This window comes from Harpia harpyja, chromosome 1 (assembly GCF_026419915.1).
Source record: "Harpia harpyja isolate bHarHar1 chromosome 1, bHarHar1 primary haplotype, whole genome shotgun sequence".
NCBI classification, from domain to species: Eukaryota; Metazoa; Chordata; class Aves; order Accipitriformes; family Accipitridae; genus Harpia; species Harpia harpyja.
This window is the reverse complement of record NC_068940.1, coordinates 51,764,450-51,777,010: the sequence shown is the minus strand read 5'-3', so window position 1 is coordinate 51,777,010 and position 12,561 is coordinate 51,764,450. Positions and strand designations below refer to the sequence as shown.

The 12,561-nt window shown below is 40.5% G+C and overlaps 1 protein-coding gene across 2 annotated transcripts in view; it reads right to left on the bottom strand.

Annotated features, from left to right (window-relative positions):
• The window catches only part of SUSD5 (sushi domain containing 5), a 43,826-nt gene that overhangs the window by 5,362 nt on the left and 25,903 nt on the right, over positions 1-12,561 (bottom strand). For both annotated transcript variants that reach the window (XM_052793958.1, XM_052793949.1), the window contains one exon: positions 7,867-8,055. In XM_052793958.1, the coding sequence (XP_052649918.1) occupies positions 7,867-8,055 (189 nt within the window). The remainder of the gene's footprint in view (positions 1-7,866; positions 8,056-12,561) is intronic.

Genomic DNA, 12,561 nt, shown 5'->3' with positions numbered 1-12,561 from the left:
CTGTGCATGATACACCAGTGCCAACAACAGATCTCTCTCTCCCTCCTGGACCTGGTGTCCTCATCTGCTTGTGTAACCCTCCAGATCCTCTCTGTCCTCTCCAAAGCAGGGAAAACTTCCATTTGGTGTAAAGACGACTTAACAGACAGGGGAATCCAGTTCTCAGAGTGAAAAGCTTCCTGGTAGGACTGTCACTTTTCTAATTCATCCTAAAATCATTTCCAACAGTATTCCAGCCTTTTGTTAATGACTGGTGGGTGCCTCTGAATACCAAAGCATTTTAGCAATGTATTTATGAAGCTCTGTGTGGCACTGACCATCGCTATGTAGCGCTTATAATAGCCATCAATTGCTAGTCTCACTTTGTCCCTTGTCTCGCTTTCACTTAAGAATTTTTCTACCTGGCGCTCTCTTTGCATGGAAATGGTGCCTTGAGCCATTTTGTCCTCTTATCATCCAGACTCCTGCTAAAAGTTGACGTCTGCCATGCCTGCTTCGCTGAAGTCCAGTGTCTCTCAGGACAGCCTATAGGTGTCTATTGGATTTATATGAACTGGGACATTGTAATGTGAGAACTCACCATTTACCAACTGTGATGGTCATTGTTTTCTTTTTTGAGATGAATCATCACACCGGTCTGTCTTCATCTGTGTGTCTCCTGTACCTCTATTTTTGCCACTCATTTACTTTTCAGACTACAGTAATCCAGCTGAGGACGAAACATTGATTTTTACATTTGCACGCACACATATGCATGAAGAAAAATTACATTCCTGTGCTTGTACTGTTTCCTCCAGACCTATTATTTAGTTAGCAGTATGAATGGGCAGCTAGTATTCATCTTATTGACCAGTCTGGATCATTGGTGAATGCTTAACAAGTATAGTAATATGTTTTTTATAGAATTTGAAGCTCTTCCCCTTTAGTGCCTCCCCTGCCACGTACTTTCAGCCCTTTAGAAGAAAGTCCTATGTAGGCACATCAGGAAAGAGCATGTGCTCCTAGAAAAATAAGAGTCCTCAGTCTATCAGAACATATTAAGGGTTTGTTGAACCATCAATCAAGTCTCCATCAAACCTGCTGTCTTTGGGCCTGATCCTGCATGTATAGAAATGAATTGGTGCTTTCTTAATGCTGGGTTGAGGAAAGAAAAAGCCCATTATAATCTAAAGAGAGCCTGAGATCAGAGCTCATTATGCACTGCTCGTCACCACATAAGGGAGTCTTGTTCCTTCTGACAATCAGATTGTAGCCCAAGTTGTAAAGCTGCTATAATGTATTTTCATATGCAATCTCCCATATTTGTACAGTTTATAGCAAAGACTACCAACATAACTAATGTTAGCTTATGGGATGCCAGAATGAAAGCAACTATTGAACTCTCTAACCATCAAAGGAAATACAGACCCCCTTACTCTGAAGCTTTGATTTATATGATCCTGAATCGACTTACACAGTAATAATACTCTATTCTTTCTTTTGGGCCTCAGACCTTCAAATGGGGCTTGGACTTAGTATTTAGTGAGTCTGTGTTACCATGACAATTTTTAAGTCAGTCGTGAGCTTGATTTTCCAGGAACAGATTGCACAACTTTTGCACTTCTTTTTGCTCACCTCCTCAGCACCTTCTTGAGCTTTCCAGCTCCCTGAATTTTATTCTCAGTACTGAAGAGCAACAACCAAAGTAGATTCAGCTCCACCTCTTATCCAAATAGTTGTAACCTTTATTTATACACTTTTTAAAAACAGCTAGCAACTGATTTAAAAGTGGTTGCATCTTCCTTCTTATCCAGGCAGGTCTGGTTTTAAGAAGAGCCAGCACTGAAATTAATTAGTCCAAGACCAAAATCTTTCTATATTTGGTCATTGTTACATCTTACCCCTACCCTCCTCTGGCAGACTTGAGGATCAGTGAGTTTTGATTCACTGTCTGAGGGATTACTGAGGCTGAAATGAACATTTTACAGCTACAGATGCTGAAATGGCATACTACCAAAGATGTGAAGCTCAATTAAAATGTAAAATCCTTTTAATTTAGCCTTGTCCTTTCTGGGCAGCATCCAGTCCTAAAAAGCTTTCCTCTCCTTCAGCTTTTGATTCTAATGTGAAAAAAGTGACCAAACATAGAGACAGGCAAAACCAAAGAGTCTGGTTTTCCACACTCTAGGATCAGTTTAATTTTTCTTCTAGATAGCATATTGGCATCCGAGCTCTATTTTGAGTGTTGCTATTTTGGACAACCATAAAGTGCACTGCATATTTTGTGGATGTATTTTTGGAGTACAGGAAATTGAAACTTGATTCTATGTAGACCATCATCATAAACATTTCTACTGTATAAAAACATCTTTATTCTAAGAATCTCAGAGTAGTTACAGCAAACATTAAGAAGGTGGCATTTGTCTTTAAGGCTGGGAAGGAAAAGAGGATGTAGGCCGATTTGCCTAAGATCAGTCAGATTTGTGAACTACAGCATCTTGAAGAATTAACCATTTGACTTGGATCAGGCACACGAACATACTCCTCGCCAATCAACTGGAGTACACTAGACAGAAATTGTGTTGCCTTTTGTCTTTTGCAACAGCTACAAGAACGAAGATGATTTTTGTTCTAGCAGAAAGCCTGCTAATATAAATAAATAACCCATCATAATTTTTTAAACTGATTTGATTTGGCAGAATCAGTTCATGCCAAATTGATACTTTGCATTAATCTAATACAACTGCTAAGTGACAGACCTGAAAAGAGAACCAAAGTTTGTCATAACAATTGTTTTGACAGGCCATGGACATATTTTGTTGCTGATTTTGTTTGTCTGTCACAACTCTCCCTTTGCACTCTCAGAAGGAAAAAAAAAGCATTCCCAAATAAGACCAAAAGCCAGAGAGATTTTCTTTTAATCTCCCCATTAAAAAAAAAAAAAGAAAAGAAAAAGAATTAAATGGTGCTGGCTAGTCATGCTTACAGACCACATGAATGTGAATCAATACTATTCTTGAAAACTCAGAAAGCAACATTTGAAGCAATGAGAATAGTTGAACCAGGCAAAAAGACAGAGCTGCAGATGAAGCTTTCAGAGGTGGTCAAAGTCAGCCGACTCCTCCTTACACTGAAATGAGAAGTATGGTCCTCAGTGTGGAAAAGTTAGACCAGCTCTGAACACAGTAGACAAGTATCCAAGTGTTGACACTGGAGAGATTCCTTGGATGTGCAGAAGATATGACCTCTCCTGCCACAAGCTGGTTGGAAAAACCCAAAGCAGGCAAGGGAAAAGGATAAATAAATTTCATTCTTCTTAGCCAGTTTTAGGGCAGAGATGTGACATGATTTCCCAGCCATCTAATCTGCCTTCTCTTTCAGAAAGCAAACTCTCGAAGATGCAGCCTAATGCAATGCAGCCCTGACCTCCCCCCCTCCTCCGCCTCCGCCCGAAATGGTAGTATTAGTGCTTCTGATATTGAACCTATGGTTCATTTTGGGAAAAAAAAAACCCCATCATTTGGCAATGGTCACTTTAGTCTCTGTGCCTGCAGGACAGCCACAGCATGTCATGTATACATCTGCTTTCAGACCTTGCTACAATGCCAAAATTCAGGATATATTTTGTGAAACAAATATGTTCTCTCCACAGAAAGAGAAAAAATAATAAACTGCAAAAAACATGTATTTCCTTGTTCTCTGCTTAAAGTTGCTTTGTTGGGTTGAATATCCCTGTGTTTCCAGCTAGAACACAGCCTCTTTTCATGATTAGAAATTTCAGGAAACACTAACTATACAGAGCCACTTTTTTCTTAAAAAGCATCTTGATTACAAATTACAGTCCATTACCGGGTGTGCACAATGCACATTAAAGCCATTTGTAATGTACTGTTTTCTTAATTTCCAACATACTTTACTGTATCCAGAATCCGCTTAATATAACCCTGAAATGATTTTGTTCAGTTATGCCCATAGCCAAGTTTTGCCACATATTTTGGATTATATGTATATTGATGCATAATATATTTTTTTAATTTCATTTCATTTATGAATTTGCCAACTCTATGGTTGTACACTGACATCCTGTGTGCCAGAACGGACCCTATCTCTTCTAACTGCATCAAAACAGAGAGGAAAGATGATCATAAAGCTACTTCAAAGAACATTTAAGTGCTATATTTAGACACTGCTACAATGATAGTTCTTCAACCCCGTTTTTGCTCTGGGTGAGCAACTGGGAATGTAAAGCAGGCTCAATGCTTTTACACAAACAAGAGAAAAACCCAGTTATTGCTGTTTAGTCTGATATTCTGCTTGGACAGCTGGGCATTATAATGTGGCAGTTACCAAGTAGTACAGCAATACACAGCTGTAACATCTGCAAATCTCAGAAAGCTTTATGAAGCTGGATAAACATTATCACTCTTTCATGGATGAGGTGGAGTAAGCAGCAGAGAGTATTATAGTGACTTGCCCCAGTCTTGGAGATGGTCCAAGATGTAGGAACTGGCCTTATAGCTTTTAATCCTCTGACTGGAGTTTTCTCCCCATGGTCCAGTTGTGTTGGTGCAAGAGCATCAGGACCACCTCACATTTCCAGTTGCTAACCCGGCGCAGATGCAGAACAAGAGAATCATATCATCTTACCACTCTCTAAACACAGCACTTAAATGTTCACTGAAGTGGCTTCATGACCATCTTTCCTCTGACAACAAGGATATAAATTCTCTGTTAAGTCCCATCATTAACCTTCAGGATAGGGAAGTTACTCTCTTGCCTCAAAGCGCTTAAAAAGCAGTGTGTGTGCTGACTTCTGGAGTACTTAATAATTTTTCTCCTCTCTCCTATGACCCCCAAATATCCATCAGCTAAATCAGGTTTCTTTTAATTAAATTCCTTTTTTTTGTTCTTTTTCACTGAATTCCTACTTTTTAAAAAATAACGAACCCTAATATCACACATTTCAGTCTTCCTGTAAAGCCTCCTTTCTTAAAGAATTGTGATCAGGAGGACTGAATATATAATTATTAATTGAACATGTATTGTACTTTCTATCGCAGGTCCTTAAAGTGTTCGAAAAACACTAATAAAAGGAAGCCCCTCAGCATGACATCTACATTTAAATAATTTTAAAAATCATAATCCACCATATTACATCTGCTCCCAAGTTCCAGTATTGGTGTTTGTGATTTTACAGCCACACTTTCCTATTTGTTTTAAAAATATTTTTCTCTTCCCTGCAGCTGTGTGAAAGGCTGAGGCAAAACAGGGGAAATAGCCTATTTATCCAGGGGAAACAGTGAAACACACACAACTTAAATGGCCTGATTCTTTCCCTTTCATACTTTGGTGTAATACAGTTTTATTTCTATGTGTGATAAAGTTAGCATTTTCACTAACCTCAGTGAAGGAAAAAGAAGTATCAATTTGGTGCAGATTATAGGAGATTCAGGCCCACTGGGTTATCAGATGTAGATACTCTTTTTTCCTTCTCTCCCTCCATGCTCCTCCTCCACTCCCTGTAGTATTTCACTTAATCATCTGAACTGCTGTTTGTAAGAACAGTTCTGGAAGCTGAAATAGTTCAGAAAGATGTTGGAATTTTTATTTTTTTTTTTTTATCTCTATACCATTTGCATGGTTTTGAGTGTCTGGTTCCCTGGTGCACAGACTTGACCCATTTCTACTAAGAACAAGTTTGACCTTTTCTCATGATTATCCACTGCCTGGTGGTATATATTCACGAGTAAAAATAACTCCTTGCAAACCCCTGGGCATTAAGGCATATATAGGTTCTGAAATGGATATGCAAACTCCAGCCCATATAGACAGCTCAGCTACCCGACAGCTGCCCATTCCTTTGCTTCAAATTTATCTGTTTTGCCAGAAATATCATCTTAAAGGTGTGGTATCTCTCTGAAAAAAAATAGTAAGATATTCTAATGACTGTTCTTAAATATTGGAAAAATCGTGAGCTTTATGCATTGAGCAGGGTAACGTGAGAAAGAGAATGAGAAAGCAGAATTCAGATTGCATCCAAATCTGAACTCATGACAGTATTTAGCTTATGTTTAAACAAGGGTAAAGTTAAAAGTTTGCTGCAGAATTTAACTAACATATAAAGGTGGATTTTCTTGAAGGTTTAGATCTAGGAAATGTCATTATTATAATCAAATTATTATAATTTCCCAGAGCTTCTACATTTTGGTTTGGATTTTTTTTAATAGAAGCCTAATTCCTTGAGTCAAGTTATTCGGTAAGAAAATCCACTTTCATTCCTTTTAATGGAGAAATATTTGGGTAGCTACTGTTCTGTTTGTAGACAAAAATCCTGAAAGCATGGTACAAGAGAAAAATTGTATGCCTTTTTACTGGGGCAAATTAAAAAATAATACACTTTTTTTAACTTTTCCATCTCACTCCTTAGCTCTAACCCAAAATGTATTTCTGTCACTCTGTCACAGACTTCTTCTGTGGCACAGGCAGCTCTTCTAACTTACATAGGTCTTTAATTTTCCTAACCTATCAAACAGAAGCAGGATGTTTCACGTATGTAAAGCCAGAAGTTCAAAAGTGCTAAAGCAGCTAGTAGTAAAGGGCTAGTAAAAGCTCAGATGAGCCAAACTAGCTTCTTACAAGCCAGTGGAGAAAGCCTAGGGCTTAAAAGATGGACAGCTATTGTATTACCCATTTTGCATCCCAAATAAAAATCCAAAGGAATCTAAAGGATGGTCAGCTCAATTCAACCTACAAAATATAAAGAAGCGGAGGGAGTTGCACATGGGTCTGCTGTGCCCTTGAGAGGTATTGACCCCTGTCTCCATGGGGCCACAGTACCACTGTGGCATCTCAGCTTTTCTGTAAGGAGGATTCTATCTCAGGGGCCTTGGTGTGTAGCATCACATGAAGACATAAGGCTGGTGACCGGGTGATAAAGCCATGGAGAGCCTCAGCACGTCTATGGTAAGGAAAGATGTTACTTGCATGCAGGCCATGCTTAGTGCACGCCTACAGAAAGACACTGGCTTTTCTCTGTACTTGCTCTAGGTTCCCAAAAGTGAGAACAAACACCAAGTTTTCATTTCAGTAGCCTGCTCTGTAGCAACTCTGTGGCTTCGTGTGAAAATAAACATAGCAGAAGATATAAAAAACCTGCATTGTACACTCTATCTGGTAAACAATGTCTTTGGCTCACTAACGCTGTCTGGGCATGGCTTTTGAACTACTCTGAAAAAAATACCTCCGGTATTTCTTGTAACATCCGTAGTAATCCCTTTCTTTGAGTAAACAAAGTAAGTACATTGAAAAGTTACAAACCTCATCCAGTATCAGAATGAGCACATACAAGATTATCAACAGCTGACTTCCAGAACGGGACTGGTTCTGATACTAAATACGCAGGTGAAGGATCTTCTCAAAGGCTATTTTCCAGTAACTAAAAATTATGTTCAATACTAAAGAAAAAGGGTATTGGGGGAACAAGAAGGAAGACGGTGGACTGGAAGGCAGGAGCTGGATGGCAACCGTGGGATAAGACTCAGTGAATCCCTGAAATGGGGTTAGCAGATATGGAAAAAGTAAATACGGCATAAAAAAATCCAATTTTTTATTTTGAATGGATCCTGCTACCCAGAAAGAAACTTTATGCTCATGTAGGTATGAATAAGTTATCCTCCCCTGTGGTTTACTGGAGATGTGTAAAATTGTAAAAGCTTGATTGTAAAAGCCCTGTTGGGCCAGCTGAGACATTGATGCTCTAGTCACCAAGACCTTCACAGGGACTGCGCATGCCCAGGAGACACCCCTGTAAGCCTGAAACTGTCTCAGTTGGGCCGATGGGAGGCTGCAACATCCCAGAGGGATGCTCCGTGTGCTGGGTGAGCTTACCTTTGACACAGGCCTGAACCTGCCCGTACCACTCCCCGCAGCTGTCGCAGAGCAGCGTGAACGCCGTCTCCTTGTTGCCCATGACGTACCCTTGGGTGCAAACGTACAGCAGCTCATCCCCCATTTCAAAGCCGGTGTGGCCGTGCAGGATCGTGTGGGGGAAGGATGGCGGGTCTCCGCAGGGCTTGTCTGGAAAGAAAAAAAGAAATGAGACTGTAGAGACCTTGCAGTAGTCTTTAAAGGCAGTGCTAAAAGAGTTACTCTGAGGACAGACGTCCACATGTCCACAGAACTCATACATCTCATCTGATTCCTGCCCTAATCCTCCTTCATAACTATTTTCAGCTGTAATTGGGAAGGTATATATTGGGCTATAACTGTGATGTTATTGATGTGTAACAGTAATGCATCTAGAGGGGCTTTGTTTCCAACAAGTCAGCCCAGGCCATCAAGCTACAGCTGTCTTCTCTGCCTTCTTCTACAAAGGCTAACAAAGGCTTGGGTAGGTTGGTACTGGAAAGCAAAAGCTTGGACACAGTAATTTTTCTGAACTGCAGAAAACCTTGTGAAATTGTTTAAGACCGGCACTTTAATGTCTACTACACCGTAGCAAGCAGGCAGAGACTGAGCAATGACCCAGTCCATGTTCACAGAAAGAAAAGGTCCAGGTAGACGCCAGTCGTTTTTCAGACTCTGTCTAATATTCTAGTCATTCTCAAAATCAAAAGTTTCTTCCCAGATACTCAAATTTCCCCTATTTTAGGTTAGAGACACCCTAAAATAAAGGGTGACTTGTGCTCTTCAACTTAACAACACCCAGGGGGTAACATAGCTCTGGTCTCTGTGAGAATCTGAAGAGCTAAATTTATCAGGATATAAAGTCTAACAAGATGTATGATAATATTTCTGCTGACAACACTAAAAGCCAGGAAGCAAAAATTACTATAAACAATAACAAAACTGATTTGAGTTTTTTGTTGCATGAAAGAAGTGCAGAGAGGAGGCAGACAGACAATCCCCAACATCAGTGTAAACTGAATTTTAACCCTCTTTTTCAGGTTTGAACAATCTTGCCTATTGTGAACAAGGTGGGCCAAAATCTTCTAGAGAACTTCTAGGCATTGCGGTTTCTCTTCTCTCAAAAGTCTTCCTCTCTCAGAAGTGCTCTTCAAGAGAGGTTTGCCACGTTCCCTTTTCCTCCAGATTTTTTACAGTCCCTTTTGGAATAGACATCTCTTTGTTACAGAAAAACAAAACAAACAAACAACCTATAATGCAAAAACATGATTTTACCAAGAAACCCAATGGACAAAGTGTGCAGTGTTGGTATAAATCAACACTTATATATTCTTTCTCAAATCTTGGATGTTTTTCAGTGGTTCTAGAGCCCTTATTGACTGTAGAAGAAAAAACAACTGTTCCACTTGCCAAAGTAACTGAAGATTCAAAACCTGCTTTTGTCCTGATACAGAACAACCAAAAATGAAAAGGCTAATAGGTAATAGCTCAGGAGTTCTGGTAATTATATGGGATAACGGAAACTTAGGGCCAGGTCTGTGCTCTAGTATTGATCTCTCCTGTTGAAACAGTTTGCCTTGGTACAAAAACCTAATTACTTAGTTGGCTAAGCAAAGATTATGTTCCTCGGAAAGTCTTTTGTTTGGAAGCTGAAAAAGTGACCTCCAGGACTATGCTCTGAAACATGCAGAAGGAGAAACATCTTCAGAGAGCACCCTTGCTACTTTGCTAGCATCTACTTTTAGGACAGCATCAGCACAAGACCTTACAAACGACATTTCCATTGACACCAGTTCATGTCCAGGGTTTTCAGTGGGCAATAGTTTTGACAGAAAAGCTTTTTTCATTCTACTTTCTGCAAAAGCTCAGGCTTTCCTGCTTTTGCCCCAGGGACATTCTGCAAGATCCTTGTGAGTCCTGGCTGCAGCTTTTCCCATCATCTACCCACTTCTGACCCAGGCATAGGTAAATACATGTTTATTTAGAAACACGATGTATTTATGTTGCCAGTTGTTTACCTGGTAGTGAAATTAAAATCCTATGATAAACAGCCATACTCTGTGAAAGTTCTTTTGGATCAAGTTTTTAGAAATTGTCTGATAGACCTGGCTAACCACTTCTCAAGTGGGTATGCTGAAAAACATCTGCCACTAATTTAAGGGACACTCTACTGAAGTCAAAGCTTTGAAGTCTATTCTCCGTACTGTACACATACATATATACTGCCTAACACCTTCAGAAGTTAGTGGGAGTTATGCACACACACAGTGACAGAAAAAACAAGCTTTTGAGGCTACACAAAGCTCAGTTTATGTACGGTCTTATGGAGGCTTGGCATCCAAGGAAGTGAGGAGCAGTTAGCAGCTAATGCCTTTCCTGTGAACTGGTTGGATGAATAGAGATTGATGTGGATGAAAGGAATAAAAAAATATTTTATTGCCTCATAGGAAAGCTACAGAGTCCTGCATTTCATGTACTTTATTTATGTAGCTACTTCCATCGGTACAAATGGGAGCTGTGTATCTGCTCTGAGGGAAGTATTGATCCCAAGGCTATATGGGACAATTATATGTCAGGGGGTATTCTTACCTACAAAGCCTTGCTTCTTAATCCTGTAGCCAGAGGAAGCAGAAAAGTAACACTTACATTAGTTAAATATGGCAAACACATTCAAAAAGCACACTCTAACCTTCCAGGAAACAAGAAAGCTGAAGGGAGCTTTACTGTAAAATTTGGCAACAGATGTGGTAACAGAGAGATCCTGAAATGAGATCCTGAAAGAGAGATCTGGCTGAAGTGTGAATAGGAAGAAAAGCAGAGATTTTAAAGACGTTCATGGATGAACACTGTATGGGGAACTTTTGACTCTCTCATATGAAACTTTGTAAGGTCACGTCTTTGCTGCAGAGCATATTGAGTGGCAGCACAGAAAAACATAAGTGAAAGCTGATACCCTGCAAAGACATACTCTAGTTCCTACATCCATTTTGCTGCCGTCCTCTCTTGTGTAAGATGTACAGGAATTTTCTGGGTTGCAGCATCTTACAGATCCTCGTCCTGCTGCAGTCTCAGTTGCTATGACAATTCCTGCTCAGCCTTTTGCCAAACCTGTTCTTTCTGGTACATGTACAGAAGTGACACTGGCACAGCAGCTCATCACACTGAGCCACTTCTGGGGACAGGCTTCAGGTTTTTGTCTGCAGCCTTTGTACCAGGAGCTGGAAAAGCATGGGCTTGTTTGGAACAACAGCCTGTGCTCAGGGCTGGCATTCAGGCCATTTTCTTGCTGGAAGAGAGGAGGCAGATCTGGGCCATGAAGCGTGACAGAGGGTGTGTTGGCAGCAGCTTGTCATGTAGAGGAACAGTAGTGCTCTTTGTTAAGGCGACCACAGGGGTTGCCTGGAGTGGTGACGCCAGTAGATGAGGACGGGGCTCCTCCAGTGCTGAACTCTCTGTCTGCAGCACTGCTTTTCCCCTCATCTATCCTCCCATAAACCAGCATATTTTCTTCATGCTTGCTAAAAAATGAACCAAATGCATGCTTCCCAGTAGAAGAGCCTGATGTGCTTGATACTCGGGCTCCATCCAGCAGATCCCATGCTCTGCCTGCTTGTGTGCGAGGTCACATCTCAAACCTGGAAACTTGGAATCCAGTTCTGGACATCATGATCCTCCCTGAGTTTGCCACATATTGACAGTGAGGCCAAACACCTAACAGGGCTCCATACCTTGATGGCTGACCTCCAGTAAGCAAGGATGGACTGGGTTACACAGAGAGACAGCACGGCACAGATATAAGGCAATGCTGAAGTACACAGAAGATCCTCATGTCAGCAGTAATTTGGTAGACACTGTCTCCTGGAGTGAAAATCACCACCACGGTCAATAAAGAACTCAATATACATGGGTAGAAATCAGGATAGAGTCAACATCTGACAACTGAATGGGAATATGTGGCACAGCAAAGATAGGTGTTGAGCATAGATACGTTAGGGCTAGAGATGACTCTGGTTACAGACTTCTTAGAGACTCAGTAACTATTTTTTACAAGGGACTGAAGACGCCTCTTGTTAATTGAGTTAGCACATTCAGTTGTGATTGGCTTTTAGGAATTAGGGCCCCTCTGAAGAATAACTTTAACTCCAAACCATGTGTGGAAAGGAGTTTGTGACAGGTGATTTCTGGCAAAGAGTCGACACAAGTCACTTTAAGAACACAGCACCCCTCCTCCCCAACCCAGATTCCTCCAGAAGCATCTTCTTGATTTAAACTACAAGTGTCCCATCAGTTTGTATAGATTTTTTTGAGATGTTTTTATAAAATACTGTCTACAGAAAAAACAGCCTAAGATCAATGCAAAAAAACCCTATCAACATGAAAAAGATGCAGACCAGCTTCTATGCCATCTGGCAGAACTGGGAATCTACTGAAATTTGTCTACCTAAAATTGCTAATTTAACTGTGTACCATGCTCTGAAAACTGACATGAAACATCCCCTTTGACATAAAACATCCCCTGTTACAACCATCCAATTCAGCAGAGTTTTTCCAGAGAGACCGCTGGAATTTATAGGATGTCATCTTGCCATTAAGAAATTGGAAAATGCAACTCTTAACACTCAGCCCTATGAATGATGAGTGTGGATGTTTGTTTTACTTCTTGATTGCAGAGACACT